At 44.0% G+C, this 22,849-nt stretch overlaps 1 protein-coding gene across 4 annotated transcripts in view; it reads left to right on the top strand.

Moving 5' to 3' along the window:
• Positions 1–5,999: 5,999 nt before the first annotated feature.
• XYLT1 (xylosyltransferase 1) overlaps positions 6,000–22,849 on the top strand; it is a 205,275-nt gene continuing 188,425 nt past the window's right edge. For all 4 annotated transcript variants that reach the window (XM_065684209.1, XM_065684210.1, XM_065684211.1 and 1 more), the window contains exon 1: positions 6,000–6,483. In XM_065684209.1, coding sequence (XP_065540281.1) covers positions 6,253–6,483 — 231 coding nt within the window. In that variant the 5' untranslated portion in view covers positions 6,000–6,252. The remainder of the gene's footprint in view (positions 6,484–22,849) is intronic.

A 22,849-nucleotide genomic window follows, 5' to 3' on the forward strand; every position in this document is an offset into this window, starting at 1 on the left:
AATGATAGTGATGTCTCAGTAAAAGTTTAGACATTTAAAATGCTGCAGATGACTAGTGAAAGAAATCTCTACATACAACTTTGCATTGGTATGTCATTGTAATAAATACAGCTAAAAAACTGTTGGTGTTTTGAAAAACTGGCAAACATGCAAACACAGTCCACATGGTCACTTTGTGAAAAAGTCTCCTTTTCCCTTCTCTTCCACTTTGATTTTCCCTTTTTGGGTACCACATGTCTTTTGCCATCAAGTGGTAAGACAAAAAAAAAAAAAAAGGACAAACCTCAGAATGAAAGCCAGTTCTTTCTGCATCTAAACCAAGTGCTGTTTGCAACAGGTCAGTGCCTGGTTCTAACTTAAATAATCCAAAGCAGGTCACCTTCACGAGTCTTCCAGACTTTGCAACGTAGTAACTCAGAAGGTTATTAATACAATTTTTAGTTAATGAGAGAACCTCAGAAAAAGAATTGCAGGAAGCTGTGAACTGCAGTATCTCCTTACTGAAGGCAGAATGCCACATGGCAAGAACAGATGGGCAATCCTTCTGTGATTATCCTTGACCACTGGTTGATAGAAAAAGCTGCTGCAACACTGAGGGCTGTATATAAAGTACAGATACGTGACATTTCCCCTCAGACATTTCCCCTTTTACTACTCAGTGGTAGTAAAAGGTTATATATGCTAAGAGATTATAAAGAAAAGGGGATGCTTTAGTGTGATGCTCAAGGAAATAACTCTTCCACTTTGCTTTCTGAAGTGGAGCATATGCCAAGGTTCTGAACCAAATCCATCTCTTAGAAGGAAGAAGTAATATATATTCTACATACATACTACATACTTTAGATAAACTGAACACAGAAAAATACCTCCTTGTATTGTCTTTGACTACAGCGCCAGAAGTGAAAAATAAGGATTATTTCTGTTACTAATCTACAGATACTGTTACCAGAATGAAATGTGACATGCTTGTGCTAAGAGTTTGGCATTTGCACATACATTTACACCAGTTTGCACTTGCAAACCATTAGGTAGCAAATTGGAACAAGAGTGGGTTAAGAAATGGCTTGCTGGAATCTCAGATTTTATAAAACCACCAGAACTAAAGGCATTTCCTGCACACAATGGTTACACCTCTGTTGACTTTAGTTCTGCCAGTGCATGCTAAGCGAGAACCTGGCTTTTATAACTCACTTGGAGAGTAGCTACATATAAAAATGAGTACATAACAAGGAATCTTGGGGCTTGGTTATGAAGAGATGGAATAGTGAATATTCATGGTACAGTATACCTGCATGGTGAAGAATGTATATGTAAACCATAAAATGACTGAACTGGAGAACAGAGCAAATTAATGATGGAGCTATGGTTCCAAAAAACCAAAAAATCAAGATACATTTTTCCGTACCTTTAAATTACAGCAATGCACCAGTGTTTAAAAACAAGAATCAGCAATCTGGGAACTTGTTGCAGAGCAGACACTGAAATTCTCAAAGAGTAATTCTCTAACTTGTTTTGCTCTTTCAGATTTGACGTGTAGACCACCAAGGCTGGTGTATGTCCTCCATATGCACAATGCTTCGCCAAAATTATCAGGTGTCATATGTTGTTCTGGCTGCTGATAGAAGGAAAAGAAGAAACAGATTTTGCTACTTTAGGGGAGAAGCCCAAACCTCACGAAGGTACTTCTAATACTACTACAGATTACTCCTAAAACACTGCTCATGCTTGTGGCCTGGTTTCTGAGGTACATTCCTTAAGTGCTGTGATTTTTTAAAATCATTGGAATATACACAAATATGCTAATTGTTCTGGATTCTTCACAGATTTTCTTTTGAGTATAATAAAGATACCTATCCTTAGACAAATCAGTTCATTCCCAGATACGTATTATTCCCTCTTCACCCTGATAACACATCTGAAATCTAAATTTTGATGTGATAGGGACATGTCTGGGTCCTGGTTCCAGCTGTAACAGTTATTTTTCTTCCTCGTAGCTGGTACAGTGCTGTGTTTTGGCTTTAGTCTGAGAATGATGCTGGTAACACACCGATGTTTAAGTGCACCATCATCATACGCTGGGCTTGGGGAATTCTGCTGCTTCTCAGCTGGTGTCTCCACTGCCTTCTCTGTCTGCAGCTCCTTGTCCAGTTTTACGGGAGTGGAAGTGTTAAAATGCTTCAACTGCTCTTCCCTGGCTTTCTTGAGAGGCCACTCTGGCATCTGGGAGCAGGAGAATGCTGGGCTGGGGACACACTCACACCGCTTCTGTTCATCAACTGTAGGAGGCTCCAGCTGGAGCTGTGGGAGCTGGTGATGGCATTGGGCTTGGAGCCAGGGATCCTGGCAGTGTACATTTTGTTGAGGGAGCTCACGGAAGAGGTGCATGACCTCTTGTTTGAGCACTCCTCTGGGCAGTGCAAGACAAGGTCCCTCTTCAGAGCATCTGGTATGAGAGAGGCAGGGGCATGTTTGGCTTCTCGTGGCTCAACTGCTAACTCCCCACTTCCACCTTCTCTTCCTTTCTTATCATTCCCCAGAACCTGGTCATCCTCCTTCTGCAAAGGCTTCTTCCTGCTCCTCTTGATGGCGTTCTGCACAGTCCCTTTCACACAAGGGTCTGGGCTGCTGTTGGCTGGGAAGGCCTTGAATGAGATCTGCCGTGCCAGGGCTGTGGAGTGGGAAGGCCTGGTGATCTTAATGGTGACAGGGCTGTGGAGTGGGTCGGTGGGCTCAGAGCGAGCCCCATGGCATGTAGCTGTCCCAACGGATGGGCAGACAGACTGGCACGGCACAAATCTTCCCTCTGAAATAGCTTAGTCTTTCACTGATTACAGAATGTGCTTCTTAACCGCCTCTGAGTCAGCCTGTGAGTTGGAGTTCTGATAAGCCTGATGGTGTTTGCTCACCAGATGGACTGTAAGCTCTTCAAAGTAGAGGAAAAGATATTGCTTATTAACATTGCTCTCAACTTCACTTATTTCTTTGTAGGGAGTTTAGTAACTTGATGCAGTTTTAGACTATTTCTACACTGCAAGGGAGAGGAAATGTATTTTTATAACAGGTAAACCTAGCTAAGTGGATCAGAGTAAAAATTTTACTGGAACAGAGGATGGTTCTTTTTTTACATCATTCTAAGTAAGTAAGATTGATACCCAGTGCAACTCAAACACACCCAGGCTGAAATTACGTACCTGTGCAGAGGTAAAAAATATTTAAGCCAATCATCTGCTAGGATTTTACAGCAAATTAGCCATGTCACACTAGTCACCTAGCATCTCTTTGACAGTTTAGTGCAATAATAATACTACCTGTCTATTAGCAATCAGATCTGTTTTTTCTCTTGCATACTTTCTGCTAGATACTGATAGACTCATGTAATGTGGGCAACATAAGGAATTTTTAGTGGTAACTCTCTCAAATGTCTTCTGTGTAACCAGATTAAATATTTTCTGATGCTACATAGCTCACTTGAGCTGTCGTTATTCATGAATGTGATAGTCAGAAAAGTTCATTTTATGGTTTTAACTTTTTTGTAATTTCTGATTTTAGTTTGTTCTTAGGATTTGTACAGTTTAGTTTTCATTTTTTTGTGATTTTTTTTCCCATCTTCAAATTCTCAAGCTCAGCTTTGTCCTTTTTACTTTCCAGTTTGAATCAGCACAGAAAAAAAAACAGTTCAATTATCCTCCTTCTTACTTCTATTTGGCAGTTTTCTGTAGCAACAGAAGAAGGATGTTTTGAGCAGTTTGCAGTCATTGGTCGTAGCACGGTTTTAAAAATGAATACCATACCTACTGCACTCTCCAGATTTTACATAATCTCTATAAATACAAGGAAAGGAGGATGTTGTCAGAGAGGAAGCCTGCTCCTCTCCCAGCTCTGCTTTTTCTCTCACTGCAGAAGCATCTCATGCTGAGGCTCCCACCCATACACAGGGCTGACTTTACACTGAAGACGCAGATTTTTATGGCCTATAAATTATTGTGGTTTGGATACAAATCTGCACTCCAGACATCTTTCAGTAGGACACACGGGAGACTAAGTATGCACTGCTGTTCCTCACTGCCTTATCAGTCACAGTAATTATATACAGAGATTAGGAAAATGCTCAGACATTTTCCAGTATAAAACTTCCCTCTTGAATATGTGCAGGAAATTTTTGAATAGGTCATAAAAATTCTAAGGAACATGGATCACAATTTGATCATAATTACTGCTGTGCTCCTTTTATAGAGAGCAGTGTTGTCCTGTTCTGAAACATTGCCCATCTTGAATGTTACTTTTAGGGCTTTTTGCCAGTTTTAGGGCGTCCGTTTGTATGTGTCTCCCACTTCACAATGAGGGTCACAGGATCAGAGTCAGGCCCTGAGGTCTGTGGCTTTTCAGAGCTCTTGGTGATTTGGCCTGTTCAAAGTCTGTTTTTTTCTGGCTCCTTTAGCACCTCCTGCCCTCTAAAAGTCCAGGGGCAGGCTACATGGGACAACCACATGCTAAGACCACAACTTCCTTTTGAAGAGGAAAGCACTTACTATGTCAGCAGATTTACTGGAGTGTATTTATAATGCCCCATTACTTGATGTTTTGGAATAAAAATTACCAGTCAACTTCCCAAGCCTCCTCTATAAACCTAAATACTTGCACAATGCTTCTTGCCACTACCTGCAGCACACTTCATCTCCTTCTGTACCACTGCCACAAAAGATAAATCCTCTGAAATTTTATTTGTAGCCTCACTGGCCCATGAGGAACATTCCCTTAATAAAGGATGCTTCTGAATCTTGCTACTTCCTTCATTGTTCTCCAGATCAGAAACTAAAGCATTTCCAATGCAAACAAAATCCTGGTCTGTGCAAATCCTACTTGGCTATCATTTAGAAAAGCAGCTGTTCTTATCAGAAGATACTATTTTTTACCTTTGTATTTGCTTTGTAAAGTGGAATTAGGCTTACACAAAGAGGCACCGTGCAGGCAGATTAAAAAACCCCAACTCCCTACTTTATTACTATCATCAGATAATGAGATCTTTCAGATTAGAAAGCCAATGCTAGTATGGGAGAAAAAGGCCACTGAAGCCATCCATTATGTACACTTTTGAGACAGTGGGCATTTAATTACAGTCACGTTGCACCTGGGCCTGGTACCTGCAAACCTCACAGGGCTGTGGAGATTGCACCTTGCTCTCGCTTTCACTCCAGTGAGGCCAAATGCTGCCAGTGACGCTTTGGCTTCAGGAAAGAAGTCTGTCTTGGGGAATCTGGACCAATTTTGCTCATGAAACGGTTTGTGCCAGCGTAGTACATGGAGGCTGGTGCTCAGATGGCGGAAACAGTGTCTCGTCAAGGTAGACCGATGCTTCAAGCAACCAAACCGCACATGGGCTCAGGCCTCTCAGAGTGTTACGCTTGGGTCTGCTTTAGAGGGGTCGGAGTAACAGCTGGTCAGAAGTAAAAACTGCTCAGCTGCTACCTGGCAGGGAAATGAATGAGTATATGCAGCGCTGACGGCACGCTGTGGAGCCTGGTGATTTACCGACAGATGTACCTCTCATGAAGGAGCGCCAGCCTCGCCGCCTTTTTGCTGCGGCCATTTTTAATGCTCCCCTCCGAAACGGCGCAGGTCAGCGCTGCACGAATGGGCTCCAAGCCGGTCAAAAGACAAGCACGTACAACGGGGCACGGCCCGGGCACCCGCGTCCCCGCGGGCACGGCAGGGCCGGGGGCAGACGGGAACGGGGTGCGAGCCGGCGGCTTTCCCGCCCGCCAGGTGCCGGCGCGCGGCAGCCTTCCCTCAGAAGATGGCAGTCGCCGCGCGCCCCTGCGCTGGCCGCCCCCTCCCCGCCCGCCGGGAGGCGCGCAGCCGCCCCGCCCCGCCCCGCCCCGCCCCGCCCCGGACCCTTCCCCTCACGCAGGACCGGGGCTCGCCCGCCCGCCCGCCGGGAGCAGCAGCGAGAGCAGCCCCCGCCGCCGCTCCTCCTCCGCCCCCAGCCCACCCCCCACCTCCTTCCTCTTCCTCCGCCAACCCCACCCCTCGCCCCGGGCTGGCCCGGCCGCGGGCTGCCGCGCCGCCCGGGCTCCCCGCCGGCTTCCCCATCCCCACGCGCCGCGCACACCTCCTCCGCCTGCCCGCCCTCCTTCCCCACCTCCGCCCTCCTCCTGCTGACGTCTGGCTCTGCCCGGCTGAAAACTCCGTGCCGCGGCGGATGCGGCGGCTCTCGGGAGCGCGGCGGCGGCAGCAGCAGCAGCAGCAGCGAAGATGGTGGCCGCTCCGTGTGCCCGGCGGCTGGCGCGGCGCTCCCGCTCGGCGCTGGTGGCGGCGCTCACCGTGCTGCTCCTGCAGACCCTCCTTGTCTGGAATTTCACCTCCCTCGATGCCGGCGAGGAGCAGCGCGGCGGCGCCGCCGGCCGCGAGAAGCGAGACCACGGCGGAGACCAGCGGGTGCACCCGCAGCGCCGCGGACCCGCCGCCCCGTACGGCAAGGCGATGGTAGGAGCGGGCGGGGGCGCCGAGAGGGGTGATCCGTTCCGCACCGGTCTCACGGCATTTCTCCGCGCTTGTGCGGAGGGCACTGCCCCGGTGGGTCGCGGAAGTTGGGGCGAAGGGAGACGCGGTCGCCCGGGGTCGCGTACCCCTGCTTCGTGTAGGCGCTCACGCCGCCGCGCGAGTCTGGTCCCGCCGTGCGGGCTCCCACCCGCGGCCGGGGTCCTGCTGCACGTCCAGCGGCCAGGGGCTGCGGCTGCAGCGCCAGGGATGGCTCGGCAGGATCCCGTCCTGCCCGGCGCCCCTCCGGCACTGCCCGCGGCGGGCGCTCCAGCATCCCCGAACTTCACTGCCCGATACCTTTCTAAGGATTTATTCTACTGCTACTTTGTTTTTTCCACCTGAAAACTGCACAGGCGCTATTCTTTATTGCACAGCTCTCTCAGGCCCAGTAGGTGACAGGCAATGAAATCTAATGCAATCAGTTTATTAACCGCTAAAAACTCAAGGATACTGAAACTGCCGCCTCGCCCCATCTCTTACCAGTTCCTTTTGCACGCTCCCCAGTTTTCATTTAATTGACTCGGGCCTGGAACCGCAGCGGGGTTGCAGAGTTGGCCCTATTGCCAGTTGCATTTCTGAATTTTCTAATAGGCACGTGAAAAAGCAAATGAACAGGTTCTTGGTCAGTTAATGCAAACCTCAGAAATGAGCATTTATATGTACTACCGGCATGTAGTATTTTTCACTCATGTAATTCTTTTATCAGTAGGCTTACATTAAATAAGTGTTGCCTCTTAAAGTATGCGTGCGTATTTTTGCCTGGTTCTTTATTTCTGTTTACGTCTTGAGAGAGAAAGCAAGAGCTTGGGGCTCAGAGGCGATTTGCCTTCACAAATGACTGTGGGTGTTTCAGTCACGGAAAGGCTGTAGAGGACTATGCCCTGGGCACACGAGTGCTCCATCATTGACATCTGGGACAACTTTCCTGAAAGGCAGTACATACCCATCCATTGTGCGCAGATCTTGCTGTGCTTTCTAGATGTGAAAATTAACATTTCTGCTTACCGAGTTCAATTTTTGTCTCTACATGTAACCTTACCTTGGTACTTGCTGTGTTCATAAATGTAACTGCTCAGAGTCCACTATTTTTTCCTCCAGTACTCAGCTCTCTGCCTTTTTTCCTATCTGTCTAGGCTTTTATTCTTTTCTCTTTCATTCTCCTCCAGTTTTTTTCCTTGGTCTCACCACTGTAGGTTATGGAAGGTTGATGGGTGCCCGGTCCTTGGGCAGGCAGGGACTGGGAGGGTGGCACCTGGCGCTCCAACCCTGCTCCCCAGCTCCCCAGGCTTTCTAGGAAATAACTCTCTTCTGTGGGCTCCAGGGCAGTGTCAGAGTGAGTACTGTTAGCAGTTGTCTTACAAATGTGCTGGCACAGCATCTGGTTTGCGCCCGGTGTGCTGGAGCAAACGCCAAGTTCAGAGCTGAGAGCTGATTGTTTGCGTGCTGGTGACATGCAGACACAGAATATGATTATTTTGATTCTGGCAGTTATGAATCATGCCTTTGTGCATACAGATTCGATCGAAGACCTAAAGATGGAGCACTAGGGTTCTGAATAGAAAACGTGTTCTAAAGCACATGCTGAGTGTACCTATTTTCCCCTTGTTACCTAATGACTAGTGTGGATCATATGGGGCTGTCCTACCATGTCTGACATTGGTACTAAAAAAAACAACAATGCTCAAGACAAGTGGCAGCGTGCTTGACAAAGTGCTTTGTCAAGAGGTGATTTGGCAATACTTCTTCAAGATGACTTTATGGTACTTGCGGCTTTGCTTAATCTACAAACCGGGGAAGCGGTCACCAGCCTTAAAATTACTTTGTCAGAATAGAAAACCCCACGCTTAAGCATCCGTCTATTGATTAAAATGTGTGCTTGGTGGAGAAGTGAGAGGGAAATTGGATTTGTGCAGATTTCTGCCTTAACAACCTGGCAGCTTGCTTAAATTGGTAGGTGAAGTTCTCAGGTGCTCCTGATATGTAAATTTATCTAATCTTACCTATGTTGTCTGTCTCTGGGGTAGGCCCGGTTTTGATTTCAGCTCAGTTCATGGGGAAGATTGCTGTTTAATGCAATTAGTATGGAATTAGTGAAAGAATATTTTTTTTTTCCCCTGTTGCTTTGTTTCCACATTACAGTGTGATTTATGTAACATGAGCAAAGTTACCCTTCTCCGTCCAAGTTTCCCATAGTTTGTGTATGTCAGATTGTTTTGCAACAGTTGAAGAAGCTGGCTGGTGTGAATACAGCAGTCCCATTATATCCAAGTGTCTTTGGGTTAAGTGCATCTGAGAGACTCTCCAAGGATTTTTTTCAAATATTCTTGCATTCTAACAGAAAAAGAATATTAATGTGTCTTTGCTCTGTTAATGGAGTGGTGTGTTTTAATACATCTTTGAGGAGTATTTTCTTTAAAGGCCAATGAATGTCTGTGACTTGTCCTTGATCACTTTTTTTCACTTTGGAGAGTCTTTAACACGTGGGCACCCAGCTAACTGCCTTTCTAAGAGCCCTTATGCTAAATAGTTATGTGAACTGGATTTTGGACTCTTTGGAAAAGATAGAGCTCCTCAAACCTATGACTGAAAGTTGCTGGATGAGGTTGTGGTGGTTTTATTTATCTAGGATTTTTTCTTTGTCTCTGGCCTATGTATATGACTGAAATGGTGCTGCGTATTTGACTTTACGAAACTGCACCTAAGTTAAGTGGTGTGAGGATTTTATAATTTTTGTCATTATGAAAAGAAACCATAATCCTTTGAAACAGGTGTTTAAGAGGTATTTAGATTTTTATTAAATGCTGTCAGATAAGTGTAATAAGCAATACCTTTTGGAAAACAAAATGACATTGTGCTATAGTAGAAAATGTTGCCACTATACCTGCATGTAATTGAATATGAATTGCCAACTTGGCAGGAAGAAACAATTTTGAATTGAGCTATTTTGCAACTGAAAACACTTCTGGGCTGGATCCCCTGGCCGGCTACATCTGGAGCTTTCATTACTCATAAGCAGTTTCCTGCAGTTATTCCATATTTAATTAAACCAGTTTATAGATACCTTTAAAGAAGTATGAAGTGTATTGTTAGTGGGTGCTTGCAACAATTTTTGTAGCTGTTAAGCACCCTTTGCACCAGCTTTATTCATTCAGCAAAACCCAAACATCAAAAGCAAGGAAGAATTAAGCTACCCTCTGAGAATGGGTTGATTTTTATGTAAGGGTCTTTATCTTTGATAAGTATAAAAGAGCTTTTTGCAAGAATACCTTAAGCATGCTGCTTAGTCTCAGGCTGTTTTAATTCAGCTTGCTAGCAATGGTGGAAGGGCCTTGTTGGTGGGTGTCGTGTTTTGGGAACCCAAAAGGTAGGAAGAAGGAATGCAAATCCCTGCTTCAGGGTGGCTTGTGATGAGGGCGATGTGACAGCAGAGCATCTGCCCTGGTCTTAGCTCACACCCAGCATTGCACGGAGGCAGTTGTGTGTTGCAGTGATGTGCTTTCGTTACTCAGCTGTGGCTTCTGCCTTGGAATTAGGCATTGAAGGCAGTGTCTGTGGGTACGTAATGCTCCTTCATGCCTTAGGTGTTCATTGGTGCCTGGTTTACTATAAAGCAAAATTGCCAGTGTGTTGTTACTGTGTCAGCTGAGTGAAATACAGCTTTTGCCTGCTGGTGTGGGATCACAGCATTTCTGTAGTCTAAAATTTTGTGTATTCATTGTAAAGAAATGGCGAGTTTCTTTCAGCATGCAGCTGTCAACCAAACATAACTATCAATAGCTCAAAATGTTCAAAACTGTAAAATGAAGAGAGGGAGTCTTGTGTGTGGGAACAGTAATGATTACCTGTTTTAACTCCAGTCAAAAGTTAATCAAGGAAGGACAGTCCTGAAGATCAATAGTGCCTCCCCTCTTAATTTTCATTTCTGTGGTGGGAAATGTGATATTTCTTCTTCTCTTGGATATGTGCACAGTGAGGCTGGATCCACTGCTCCTTAATGGGTTCATCAGCTGAAAGTGCTCAAGCAGCCTGTATTTATTCTTGCTTGTTCCTAGTTGTTCTTTCTTCTTATCCTTGTTCCTCACCTCTTGGAGATGCATGCTCAGCTCCACCAGGTCAAAGAACAAGAAGCCAAAAGTTATTACAGTGTGTGCTTGAGCTCTGTAATACCTGTTAGTTACTGAAACCAGGAAGGGCATCCAGCTGCTACTCTACTCAGCATTAACAGTTATAAAAACTGATCAGTTGTAACTGGAGGAAAAGTGTCAGCAACTCTGTAATGCTGAATTGTACAGCAGAAAAAAACCCCAATTTCTCTAAAGTCCATCCATCAAATATTTCCTGTTGCCTTTTCCAAATGCTTCCCCAAAGTAAAGTCACCTTGTGTATCAAGTAGAAGCATTGTGTGTTTTCGGGTTTGGAAACAAGAGTATTTTCTTTTGAAGAATATGTTCCCCCAAATATTTAGATCTGCAGGTAGATTCCCAGTGCTGTTTTGCCAGAAACACACACACAACCTGGACCTACACTTACCTGGGACCTACCCTTTGCGAGCATCAGTGTATGTTATCTGTGTGGGAGGTATTTAACAAGAGAGTTTCAGTACAGTGCCTGCATTAAAGCATAGCTTTGCAGTGGGGTGGTAGCAGGGTTGTTATGGAAGCAGTCTGTGCTTTGGGCAAGAAGTTGGGCTACCACTGGAAGATTCACTACAGTTTCTGGGTGTTCACTTTACAAAGTTGCACTTAAACATAAAATAATCTGCTGAGATCCAGAAAACCCGAGATTTCAAGAAAAAAAAAAAGTTTTGCCCCTAATTTATCCTTTTTGCTTAAACTGGTGAAGGTAGAGGTTCCATATATGATGACACAAGCAGATGGTACCTGTTTAAACATCTTCCCCTTGAAGTAGCTTGTTGATTTAAACATGTGGCCTCAATTGTCTCATCTCTGAACAGAAGAGATAAGGGGAAAAAAGTTTTCAGAGAAATTTCCAAACCTGAAAGGTGCAGGGAAGCTCAATGTGACCTAATCATTTATGTCTTAAGCTTCAGTCCACTGTGAATCAAGCTGTGGAAACTGGGTCCTTGTTTGTGTTAGTACAGCTGCTGGTCTCAGTGAATCACCTTAGTTAAGGTAATTTAAGTCGTGAATAAAATTAAATGGCATTAAGGTATTACATCTCCAAAAATGATAGATTTCCTAGAGAATGGGTTCATAGTACTGACTTGACCATGAAGTACAGTTTTGCTGGTTAACAGGAGCTTAATCATGCTGCAGTACAGCTTTAATAACAGTTGAAAAGGAGAATGGAGGCAACTAATGATTTTGTAATGGGAAAGGTGGGAGACAATACATCTGCAACTAGAAGCTGCATAATGATTTTTATGAAGTCTTAACACTTAACAGGGCGCATGTTAATAAAACAAACAAAGCTTTTCACTAACAGGGAACTAATATATGCATTATTTAAGAAGAGTATTAGAACCAGATTAGATTGATGGACTCCTGCAGCAGTTACCTCGTTAAGCATCTTCTCTGTGGGGATGTGGGAAGGTATTATATGAAATGGATCTGTGTTAATTGGTTATGCCATCGGAAGTCTTTTTCGGGCCACTGGTGTATTTTTGTTGTGTTGGGTTTTTATTCTTTGATGTATGATGGGATTTTTCAGATGTTCCCTTTGAAAGAGAAGCTTTTTCATTTTATTTATTTATTTTTTTAGGAAGGGAAGACCAGCTGTTGTACGGGAGGCATACAGATCCCATTTACTTCTAGTCAGCCACTGCAAAACAAGTACTTTCTGGTGTAAAAGGTCCTCATTACCTGCCACATGTCTCAGCTGTATTGAGAAATAGTTTTCTAAATATTTTTTCCCTTTGGCATTGAAAGTCCATGATATGTGATACAGCAGCTTATTAGTGCATAATCAAGGGACAGGAGTACAATGAAAGCATGAAGTGAGCTTAATTTGTAGGAACAACCAAATTATGTAACCTCAAGGATTAATTTTAATCAGATACTTCCTGATTTTTCTTTACAGTGTTGAAATTATGTCTGGCACATCACTGGATCTCTAGATGGGATACGATGTCCTGTATTTTTTCTTCTAGTTGGGCAGATGCAGGATCATCCCTGTACCAATACATGCAGGATGCCTCAGTGCTGGCATGTGTAACTACTTGGATTAATGCAGTTTGAGGAGCAGCACTTCCAAAGGTTTGAATCTGATTTTTAGACTTGGGAACCTCAGTCCCTCTTCTTTTTCTTTTTTTTTTTTTTTTTTTTTTTTAAGTAATGGTAGGCCTTTGATGCTGTGCCACAGAGTACATGTTGAACAGGAGAGTGCTCTGTGGGAGCGGGGAAAGGCAGAGTCCTGGTTGCCTTCTCCCATCAGTAACCTCTTGATGTCTGTAGCAAAGTGTTTAGAGCCACATTGCTGAAAGCAAGATGTAGTTTTGGGGTTATCAGTTACTGGCTGTCCAGACTAGTTGTCTTTAGTCTGATAATTGTGTTTTCTTGGTGTTTTTTTTCTTTCTCTGGATGAGCCAAGTCCTGGCAGGTTCCAGCTTTATTTGTCCATTTTAAGTTTGGAGCTGATGATTATGGCTGTCCCCTTTGGAGCACTTAAGCCCGGGCTGAATCTCACAAACAGTGGGGTGCTAAATTCAGGCAGTCTAAGGCCTGAATAGAGAGAGATGAGTGCCTTCAGAAGGCAATTCAGCTCGTTTGAGGTCTGAATCTCTGCAAAAGCCTCCTCTGCCTCACTGAAGGAAGGGGGCCAAGGCAGTGATGCTCAGATAATGGCCCTGCTATGGCAGGAATCCATTCCTTCACATACCAGGTCTGTGGTTTCTCTTCCCCAGTCCTCAAGGTGTGCTTAATTAACTTCCCATCTTTCACGGAAGTGGTGTGGGTTTAAAGTAATCTGTCTTTGTGAAATATTTTGAGATTTTCAGCAAAGACTGGGACCAGCTTGTCAGCTGCCAGGCACTGGCATAGCTCCATTAAAGTCAGTACAGACCAGCTGAGGATTCTGGACCCACAAATGTAATTATTGTTATAATAATAGCATCAAACAAGTAATCATTATTTTTACTCTCTCTTTTCATTTCAGAATGAGAAAATGATTTCCTCTTGGATCAGTGAAAGTAATTTACATTATGCACAATAATGGTCTACATGGAAATATAATTATTATTCATTTGTATGGCACCATCTGGGCACTAGAAGCTATACAGACACATGTGAGGAAAGGTCCCTGCCTTGAAGAGCTTACAGGCTGAATAGCAAGTATAACTGCTAGTGCTTAACAAGAGTCACAAGTGTAACTTGCAGTATTACCAGCAGGGACCTGTTCAGCACAGGACTTCCACAAACTCTTCTTCAGTTGATTTCTACTCACAGATCAAAATTCATCTGTGATTGGCACTGTATGGCCTAAGGGTGGGATAAGTCAAAGTATTGATTAGCGCGGATGGGTCAAGAAAGAAATCAAGAAGAGGCTAGTATTATAAGTTGGCTACCCAGCTGTTTTCAGGTAGGTAAAGGAGGTTTCTAGGCTTCACTTGGAAGCAGAAAGTGGTCTCGAAGCCTGTGTTTCCTGTGGAGTTACTCCCAGGCTTTGAATCAGATTCAGGACTGAACGCTTCAATGAGTTTGAGTGAAGAGACCAGGCTTTTGAATTGTGTGGATAAAAAATTGAGCAACTTGTAATGTTGCTTAAGCTTATATATGGTGTAACCTTGCTGAGTTCATACTTTTGTGTGAAGTACCAAAAAGGTCAGTGCAGGACACTTAAGTCATGTGACTTCTTATTTTTAGAGATGATTAGAGGATTCCTCCAAGGGATGAACTATTTATAGCATGTCTATAATTGGCTTCTCTTTTTTTTTTCTTTTTCTTTTTTTTTTTTTGATAATTTTTTTTTTTTTGGTGGTAATCAAATGAAAGTTCACAATAAATGAGTATCAGTTTAGTAAAAAAAGTTAGCTAAAAAGATTTCACACTAGTGTGTGGTTGACTCTGAGGTCAGATCTTGAATACTTCCCACATATTTTGTTTTCAAGCTACTGTTCTATTGCTGTTCTATTATTAGAGAGTAAGTGGGATGCTTATTTAAAACAATTTTACAAAGCTGAACAGCACTGCAAACTTTAACTTGGATTTGGTTGAATGAGTCATGGACACTCATTTTTACTTCATACTGCAGCTTTTGCTTGTCCTTCAGATGTACTTTTACAGTTAGGTTGGTGGAGTCTGAGCATTTTTCTTTGAGTTGGTGCTATTCGCTGCCTTCTTAATGGTGAATTTTGGATTCCACACTCTGAATTTCAGTGGTCTTCTGTTCTTGAAACTCAGCCTGTTCGTAGTTAGCTTTGTTCTTTATAATTGAACTTTTTGATTCAGGAGGATATATGGTTCAGTTTAAACATCATCTTTTGGGAGAAAAAGCGATAGAGGTCATGTATATATCGAGTAAAATGAAGCTAATTCCCTGAAACTATATTCATCCCATTGACCCTTTTGTAGGAGGCAAACCTGAAAAATTACATTTCCATGGCAAATTTTGGGTTCTTCAGAAATATACAGCCACAAGTCATAGCAGTGACTAGGGTCCTTGTCATGGGTTTGTTCTGTAGACTTGGCAGGAGGACGTCTGGTCACTCTTGAAGACAAGCCTCACAGCTGCCAAGGGCATCAGTTATCAGAGTAACTGAAGAATTTTGTTTTCCTCAGTCAGGCAGTGTCCCTGGAGCTGTACCTGGCTAAAGGAGGGACATCTACTGGTTATGAATATTTAAATTGAACTTCTGTGTAGAAACAGAGTGTTAGCAGAGGGGACTGGGGGCATCTTGAGCCAACATGTGAAGAAAACATAATCTGTTGTCAAGCTAATAGTACCTGGTAGGAAAAAAGTACACTCATGAAAAATAGCAACTTGTTGCCTGCAGAGGTACACATTTGGGTAGCTGGAGATAAATTTAGGCACTTAATTATATTGACTTGGATGCCTACAGGCTTGCTTATGCACTTAAAGCTTTGTATGTGTGCCTGACACAGATGTTTAAATATGTAAATACAGATTCAGGTGGCTACCTTAAGGCATCGAAGTTCAGCAACTTGGCCTAAAGTACGTAAAACCCAAGGAAACAAGCAGAAGAGGAGTAAATCTAGTAAACAAAGCTGTTAGTGTGTATACACCAGGAGAATAATAAGACTTTGCATAGCTACTGTGCCTCAAATTGCTTATGCTTTGGCATTCACTTGAATTGAGTTTAGTCACTCAATTGCATAAATAGCAACTTGGAGGTGCTGTCTGCTAGCAGCATGCATGGAGCAGTACCTCAGCAATGAACTAGCTTTTTGGCAGTCCTAGAAGAAAAGATGTGCAAGTCTTCAGTGCAATATTTTGATAAGTCACTGGTTCTTATTAAAATAATAATTATGGTGATAATTATAACTGTAGTTGGCTCTGACTGAGCTGCTGAGTAGGGGGCGGCGGGAGGAGGATTATGAATATTCTTGTAAAACCATCTGAATCCTGCTCTTTTAGCTCTGTGCATACAGATGAGGATGTTTGTGTCTGTATTTCTGGCACATCATGTGCCAGTAATGGCTGTATCCGTGTGCTGTGTGGCAGCTCATAGGAGGGAGCTGAGATTCCTGTGCATTCTGCCTTACAGGCTGATCATCATCCCTGTGGTCTTGTTTCTAATAACAGAGATATGATCAAAATAGTTGATAATATTTTATAGCAGTATAGTGATAAAGTGGTGTAAAAAGCTCATGGCTGTCTGGCTTTCTGTAGTTAACAATGTTTGTAGTGTCTGTGCCTTCTTAGCAGGATTATGTCATCTTGCTCCCAAAAGCCCAGGTCAGGCCCTGTTAATATTGAAACCAAAACAAAGTTTCCATTAGCAGGTAGCACTCTAGCTATGATGACATACTCTTGAGCATTTCTAATCTAATTCATAGAATCATAGAATAGTTAGGGTTGGAAAGGACCTCAAGATCATCTAGTTCCAACCCCCCTGCCATGGATAGGGACACCTCACACTAAACCATCCCACACAAGGCCTCATCCAACCTGGCCTTGAACACCGCCAGGGATGGAGCACTCACAACCTCCTTGGGCAACCCATTCCAGTGCCTCACCACCCTAACAGTAAAGAATTTCCTCCTTATATCCAATTTAAACTTCCCCTGTTTAAGTTTTAACCCGTTACCCCTTGTCCTATCACTACAGTCCCTGATGAAGAGTCCCTCCCCAGCATCCCTATAGGCCCCCTTCAGGTACCGGAAAGCTGCTATGAGGTCCCCACGCAGCCTTCTCTTTTACAGTAGCCGGGCTGCCACTGCACTACCTCCTGTGCTAAGTGACTGCCAGTGATTAATGACTATTTATGAGACAAAGATGGTCTCAAACGTCCTCATTTTCCAGACTCTGAACAGTGATTTCCCCTGCTCACCCCCAAGGCCCAGTTATACCGCATTTTCTGTTCGGCTTCTTTTGAAGCTGATTTTTCTCATCCCTGGATATCTAAGAAAAGCAAACAGCGCTGGCCATTGCCTGCCCGTTTGTACAAAGCTGCAGTGCGCACCTGGAGTATGAGTTTGGGGATGGTTGTTCCCCTTGCTTTGGACATCAGCAAAATGCCTCATGAAATGAGCAGGAGAGTTCAGGTTTTAAATTGCAAGACAAGTTTCTGTATGGGAAACTGCCGAAAGTTAGAGGTCAGGTGTAAAACTCCGTGGAACCTATGGAAGCATCACCAGTTTAAAAATTGGATAAACCTAAATGCATTTATCATGCTTTGAGAGCACAGGAATTTTCTAGAAGTGAATTTCATAATGTGTGCTCATTTTGAGAGGGAGTTGGTGCAGAAAAAGAACAGGATTTATTTGATGTTTTGGGTAGGTTCACATAGCCCAAGTCTTTGGTTCTGCAGTTATCGTGGGATCCATGGGTTTATGTACATATTTCACACAGTAGAATTCAACCCAAATGAAAGTTAGGGATCCATGGGTTTATGTACATATTTCACTATTTCACACAGTAGAATTCAACCCAAATGAAAGTTAGGCTATAAGGTGGGGGGGGGGGGGTGTTTGCCTTTATACAGCCAAATATAGAAGTAAAACGTTCTTTACTTGATTTTTTGACAAGTTGGACAGTTACTTAAAGTAGTTTGTTTTTTGTCTGTTTTAGTACCATCACAAGTGTGTCAGACTGAACAACGACCTCACGCTGTCAGGATGTTATCTGTAGAGTATTTCATTCTGTAGTTTAAGTCTTTCAGGGGATTTTAACTTTCTAGTTGCACTGATGTAAATTCACAGTAATTCTCATGTCAAGGACCTACAAATGAATGTAATTGCAGAGGAAAACAAGGCTCTTACAGGTCAAAATGTTCTTCAAGGACTCTGTATTTGGGCAATGTGGACATTCAGCAACTGATGGAGCATTTTGTTGCTTTTAAAGTGTCACTGTAATTTTGTAATGACTGTTCAACAGTCACATACTATGTTCTCGATGCTTTCTGTTTGTGGAGTGTGTGTTGCTTGGAAGGGGTAAGTGAAAGGAAGGCCTTGAATTTTATTTGGGCCTGGATTGAACTTCTGGGTTGTGTTCCAGTTTAGATACCAGCCCTAGCCAGGCTTTGATCTGAAGTCTGCCACCTAAACAAACCTCAGTGCTTTGAAGCCTTTGGTAGTTAATGAGCAAGGTGTTGTTTGTTTTGCTTATTAGTAAATGTTTGTATTTTGTTGTTAGTTTTAACATGGTCTTGTGTATTAAATTCTTCCTTCTTAAACAATTCAGTCCTGCAGAGAATAAGCTCTACTTTGAAGTCGTTGGAGTTATGGCATGGACTTAAACAGCCTTGGTAGCACAGTTGCTTAATATATTAATGGATTTGGAGAGAATAGTAGTTCAGGTCTCTAATAGACAAATTGGTAAATAGTAACTCCATTATGGAACACTGGTTTTCCTTTGAATAACTTGGTATGATTTTGTTCTGTGCTCGCTATCATTGGTAACCTGTTTTCCTCCTAAGTTGTAGTTGTCCAGTTTGAAAGACTGTTTCCAGTTTACTTAAACACTTCTGCAGCATTCACCTGTTTTATGCTGCCTCCAGAGAGAAAAATGGATCCTCAAATGTTTAAATCTGTTGCTATGGTTGGGATGATAGTTTTGTAGCGATGTGGAGATGCTGTAGGTGTTTGAATTATCTCTTTAGTAGAGAGTTAGTGGTTTGGTGGTTTTGGGGTTTCCCCCCTCCTTGTTTACTAGGGTAAAATGTACTCAGGGCTCGATTTTGCAATTCTTACGTGAACAGAGGCATGCATCCTGGTGCAGCTGAGTTGCTGCATGTTTCTGTTGGCAGTGGTGGAATTATTTAATGATCACTGTCCCATTTTTTTGTGATTCTAGGGGTGATGAAATTTACAATTCAGTATTTTCTAAAGGCCCATATATAAAGGTTGTGCAATGTTAATGGTTTCATCCCATGCTGAATTACTAAATGTGCTCATGCAGGAGGACTCCATGCTGACTTTTGCATTATGCTTGATGCAAGGAAAGACTATGCTGATGGAAAGTCAGCTAAATTATCTGTGTTGTATTATGCTTTACCTCTGGCACTCAGCTTTTAAGAAGTCATGTGCTTCAGTATGTGTTTACTTGTGGACTTTTGGGCCAGTTTGAAAGGAATGGGTGGGGTTTCTGAATGGGTTTAAGATGCCTGCTTTGTATTCAAGTGGATTACCTGTGTTAGAATTTAAATGTATTGAGTACTACTTAAGAAGATAACCAATTTACTTGTACATGGTGGTCTGCCTGGGGATCAAACAGTGTTAGGTTAAACTGCAAACGTTTATATTGAAGGACTCAGTTGTATTCTGATCAGCTTGTACAGTGCGTCAGCTTTAACTGTTGTTTAACAGTGTTTTTAATGGTTGGACTCAATGATCTTAAGGGTCTTTTCCAACTTAAATGGCTCAATGGGTCTAACTTTGAAAAATAAAATCTCAGGGTCTGGAAGAAAGATGTTGCATCTAAGGCTGTGTGGCAGCAACTGGATGTAGATTTAACTCCCAGCTTTAGAAGACACTGCTTGTGTGGCCTCCTTATGAAGGAGAATATGAAGCTGGCTGTCTCTGCTTCCTGTTAGTCAATCAGAAGGACTAAGTCACTGGATAGTGGTCCTGGTGTGTGTGTAGCTCTTCCTTGCAGACTGCAAACATGCATACAGAAGCTGCATTGAATGGCAATGTTTGCCAAACATCCTTGTCAGATTTCCATTTTGGGGGGGGGACATGACATGGAGGAAAGGTGACTATCTTTGATAGAACAGTCAGCCAGAGGAGTTTGAGGGTTTAAAGGGCATTCATAACTGGTCAAGTGACTCATGGGGAATACCATGGCGGTGGCAGTGTCCCAGAGGATAGAATGTTGGGGGTGGTTTCCCAGAGGATCAAATGTTGTGGTGTTGTCAAGGCAGATAGAATCTTTGTGGTGTCCAGGGGCAGATAGCCCATACACCAGGATGGGTATATAAAGGGCTGCATGGTGACAAGGGCCAGAGCAGCCTGGAGGCAACCAGGTGGGTGAGCGAGGGCTGAGGTGAGAGGGCAGGAGGAAGGCAGGGAGGGGAGGGATGGGCTGCAGGGCCTGGGCAGGGAGGGCACAGGTGCCCGAGGTGCGGCAGATGGTGGCTGCTCCTCCTTAGACTTCCAGAGCCAGAAGCTCCCACAAGGAGAGGACCAGAACACGGCACACTCCTCACCTTGGCCACGCAGCCGGACATTTGCCACCTGCTGCAAGGGCGCAAAGTTAAGTCATGGAGCCTGGCAGAACCCTGGTCAGGGGTTGCTCATGGTACATCAGTGTGGCTGCAGTGTAGTTTGTTCTGCCTTTTTCAGACACAGGCTCAGACAGGCAATGGACCAGCCCATGGTGCACTCCTGTCCTTAGTCACACAGCATGAGATTTGCTCCTTTCTAGGAAGGATGCTGACATAAAGTTAAGTCACAGAGTGTGACAGAACCCTGGGCAGGGGTTGTGCATGGTGAACAGAGGTGGCTGCTCTGCAGTTATGTTGCCTTTTACAGCCACAGGCACAGAACAGGACAGGATAAGACCACAGCGTGCTCTGGTCCTCAGCCACTCAGGCAGAGGCATTCACTACCTTCTATAAGGACACAGCAGATGCAAGCCCAGACAGCAAATGAACTGGACCATGGTGCACTCCCATCCTCAGTCACGCAGCATGAGATTTGCTTCATTCTAGGAAGGATGCTGATACAAAGTTAAGTGATCTAGTCAGTCAGAGCCCTGGGCAGGGATGGCCCATGTGAACAAGGGTGGCTGCTGCCTTTGCTTGTTGTCCTTCCAATTGCAGCCGCAAGCCATGACCAGGAGTGGACCAGACCATCCTGCACTCCTGTCCTCGGACACACAGAGGGAGAGACCGGCTGACCAGCTTGTTGACATGCTGTTGCGAAGAATGAGGACATTGACAGTGACAGGACACAGTTGAAAATGTAACTACTTGACTGATTCAGACCCAGACAGGACAGGACCAGACCATCGTGCGCTCACTCCCTTCTCTCAGCAGCTGCTCAGCCAGAGATTTCTGTAGCCTTCAGCAACAAGGAAGCCATTGACCTGAGGACAAGGAAGCACAGCCAGCATCAGCCTGCACCTCACCATATTCCCTCAGGAGCTGGAGGCCTTTGACAAGGGGAGCTCCCTGCCACTCACCCTCTCTGTGAAACTGACCTGAAATAAATTTTTCGGATTTGTGAGCCATTGGCTAATTCTTCTGCTTTGTGTGGTCTTTGGGGGCAAATGTCCTGGGACTTTTCCTTTTTATCATGCAATTATAGAATGGTTTAGGTTAGAAAGGGACCTTCTAGTCCAATCCCCCTGCCATCTGCAGGGACGCCTTCCACCAGACCAGGTTGCTTAAAGCCCCGTCCAGCCTGGCCCTAAACACTGCTAGGGATTCACAGCTTCTTTGGGTAACCTGTTCCAAAGGCCGCTTAAGTATTGGAAAGCTGCCGTGAGGTCTCCCTGGAGTCAACTTTGTCTTGACTTTCAGTCAAGACTATACACTTGAAACAGCAAAAATGATGGAAATTCACCTAATCCATACCCTTAAGTAACTCAAAGAGACAGTGGAATTCTAGGTGTTACAACAGGCATTAAGCATTCGGTACAATGAGAAGTGTCGTTATGTATAACTCCTGGCTGATCTAAACTGGCATGCATTTTTCCCAGGAGATAGGGTGTTGTTGGTGGTGATGTCCCAGAGGATAGAATGGTGGTAGTGGTGGTGTCCCAACATATGGAATGTTGGTGGTGGCCATGTCGCAGCAGATAAAATATTTGTGGTGGCAGTGTCCCAGCGATAGAATGTTGGTGGTGGCCGTGTCCCGTCAGATAGAAGGGGAAGGGAAGGTGTATTTGAGGAAAAGCATGGTTTTTTTTTTGCCACAGTATCTGTTTTGACTGTTGTACTGTGACTAAAGGCCTGTGTATCCGTGCTTTGTTGTGACAAATTCTGATTGCAATACCAGTGCAAAAGCAGCTGTTTTATACAGCTCCTGTGTGTTAGGTTGTTTGCCCACCATAACCCCATGCAAGTCTCCCAGAAGCAGAAAAGTTGTTCTCCTTGTTTCAGTTTCAGAGTAAATTTGAGCCAAAAATAAACATGACTGTTGACAAAACAGTTGCCAGTCCTTAACCTCCCTAGGTGGGTTGTGCTAGTGTCCTTGTGCCGTGAGAGAAGAGGCACTCCTGTTTCAGCTCTCTGATAGCCTCTGCTTTGGTGGGATGGATGGTCCAGGTCTGGACAGTGATGGTAACCACTTACTGGCTAGATTTTGTTATTGGTGTTGTGCCTGGTTCACCTGGCAGCAGCTGTTTCTGTTTTAGGGCAATTGGTGGGAGGGAACCCATGTTTTTTTTTTTCTGCTGTGTCTGTAATCAGGTTAATTTTTTGTGAGCTGCACACATCTGCATCCTAAAACATGTGTTCAGCCTGGAGGTAGTCGATGGAAAGCGGCGTTTCCCACAGCCTGGTGTTCTCTTGCCGTTAGCAGAAGCTTGTACTGCTACAGTCTTGCACATTTTAATGATACAACACTTGATATTTATGAAGTCCTTTGGTTTGCACAAATGAACATAAATATGAGTATTTTCTGAACATACCTAATGTAATGCAAGCCTAATATTTCTTGTAGGACTGTCAGTTTCCTTAAGTAGTTGTTTCATGTGTTTATGAAGGGGAAAAAAAAAACCCAAC

This window comes from Lathamus discolor, chromosome 6 (genome assembly GCF_037157495.1).
Source record: "Lathamus discolor isolate bLatDis1 chromosome 6, bLatDis1.hap1, whole genome shotgun sequence".
Lineage (NCBI taxonomy): Eukaryota > Metazoa > Chordata > Aves > Psittaciformes > Psittacidae > Lathamus > Lathamus discolor.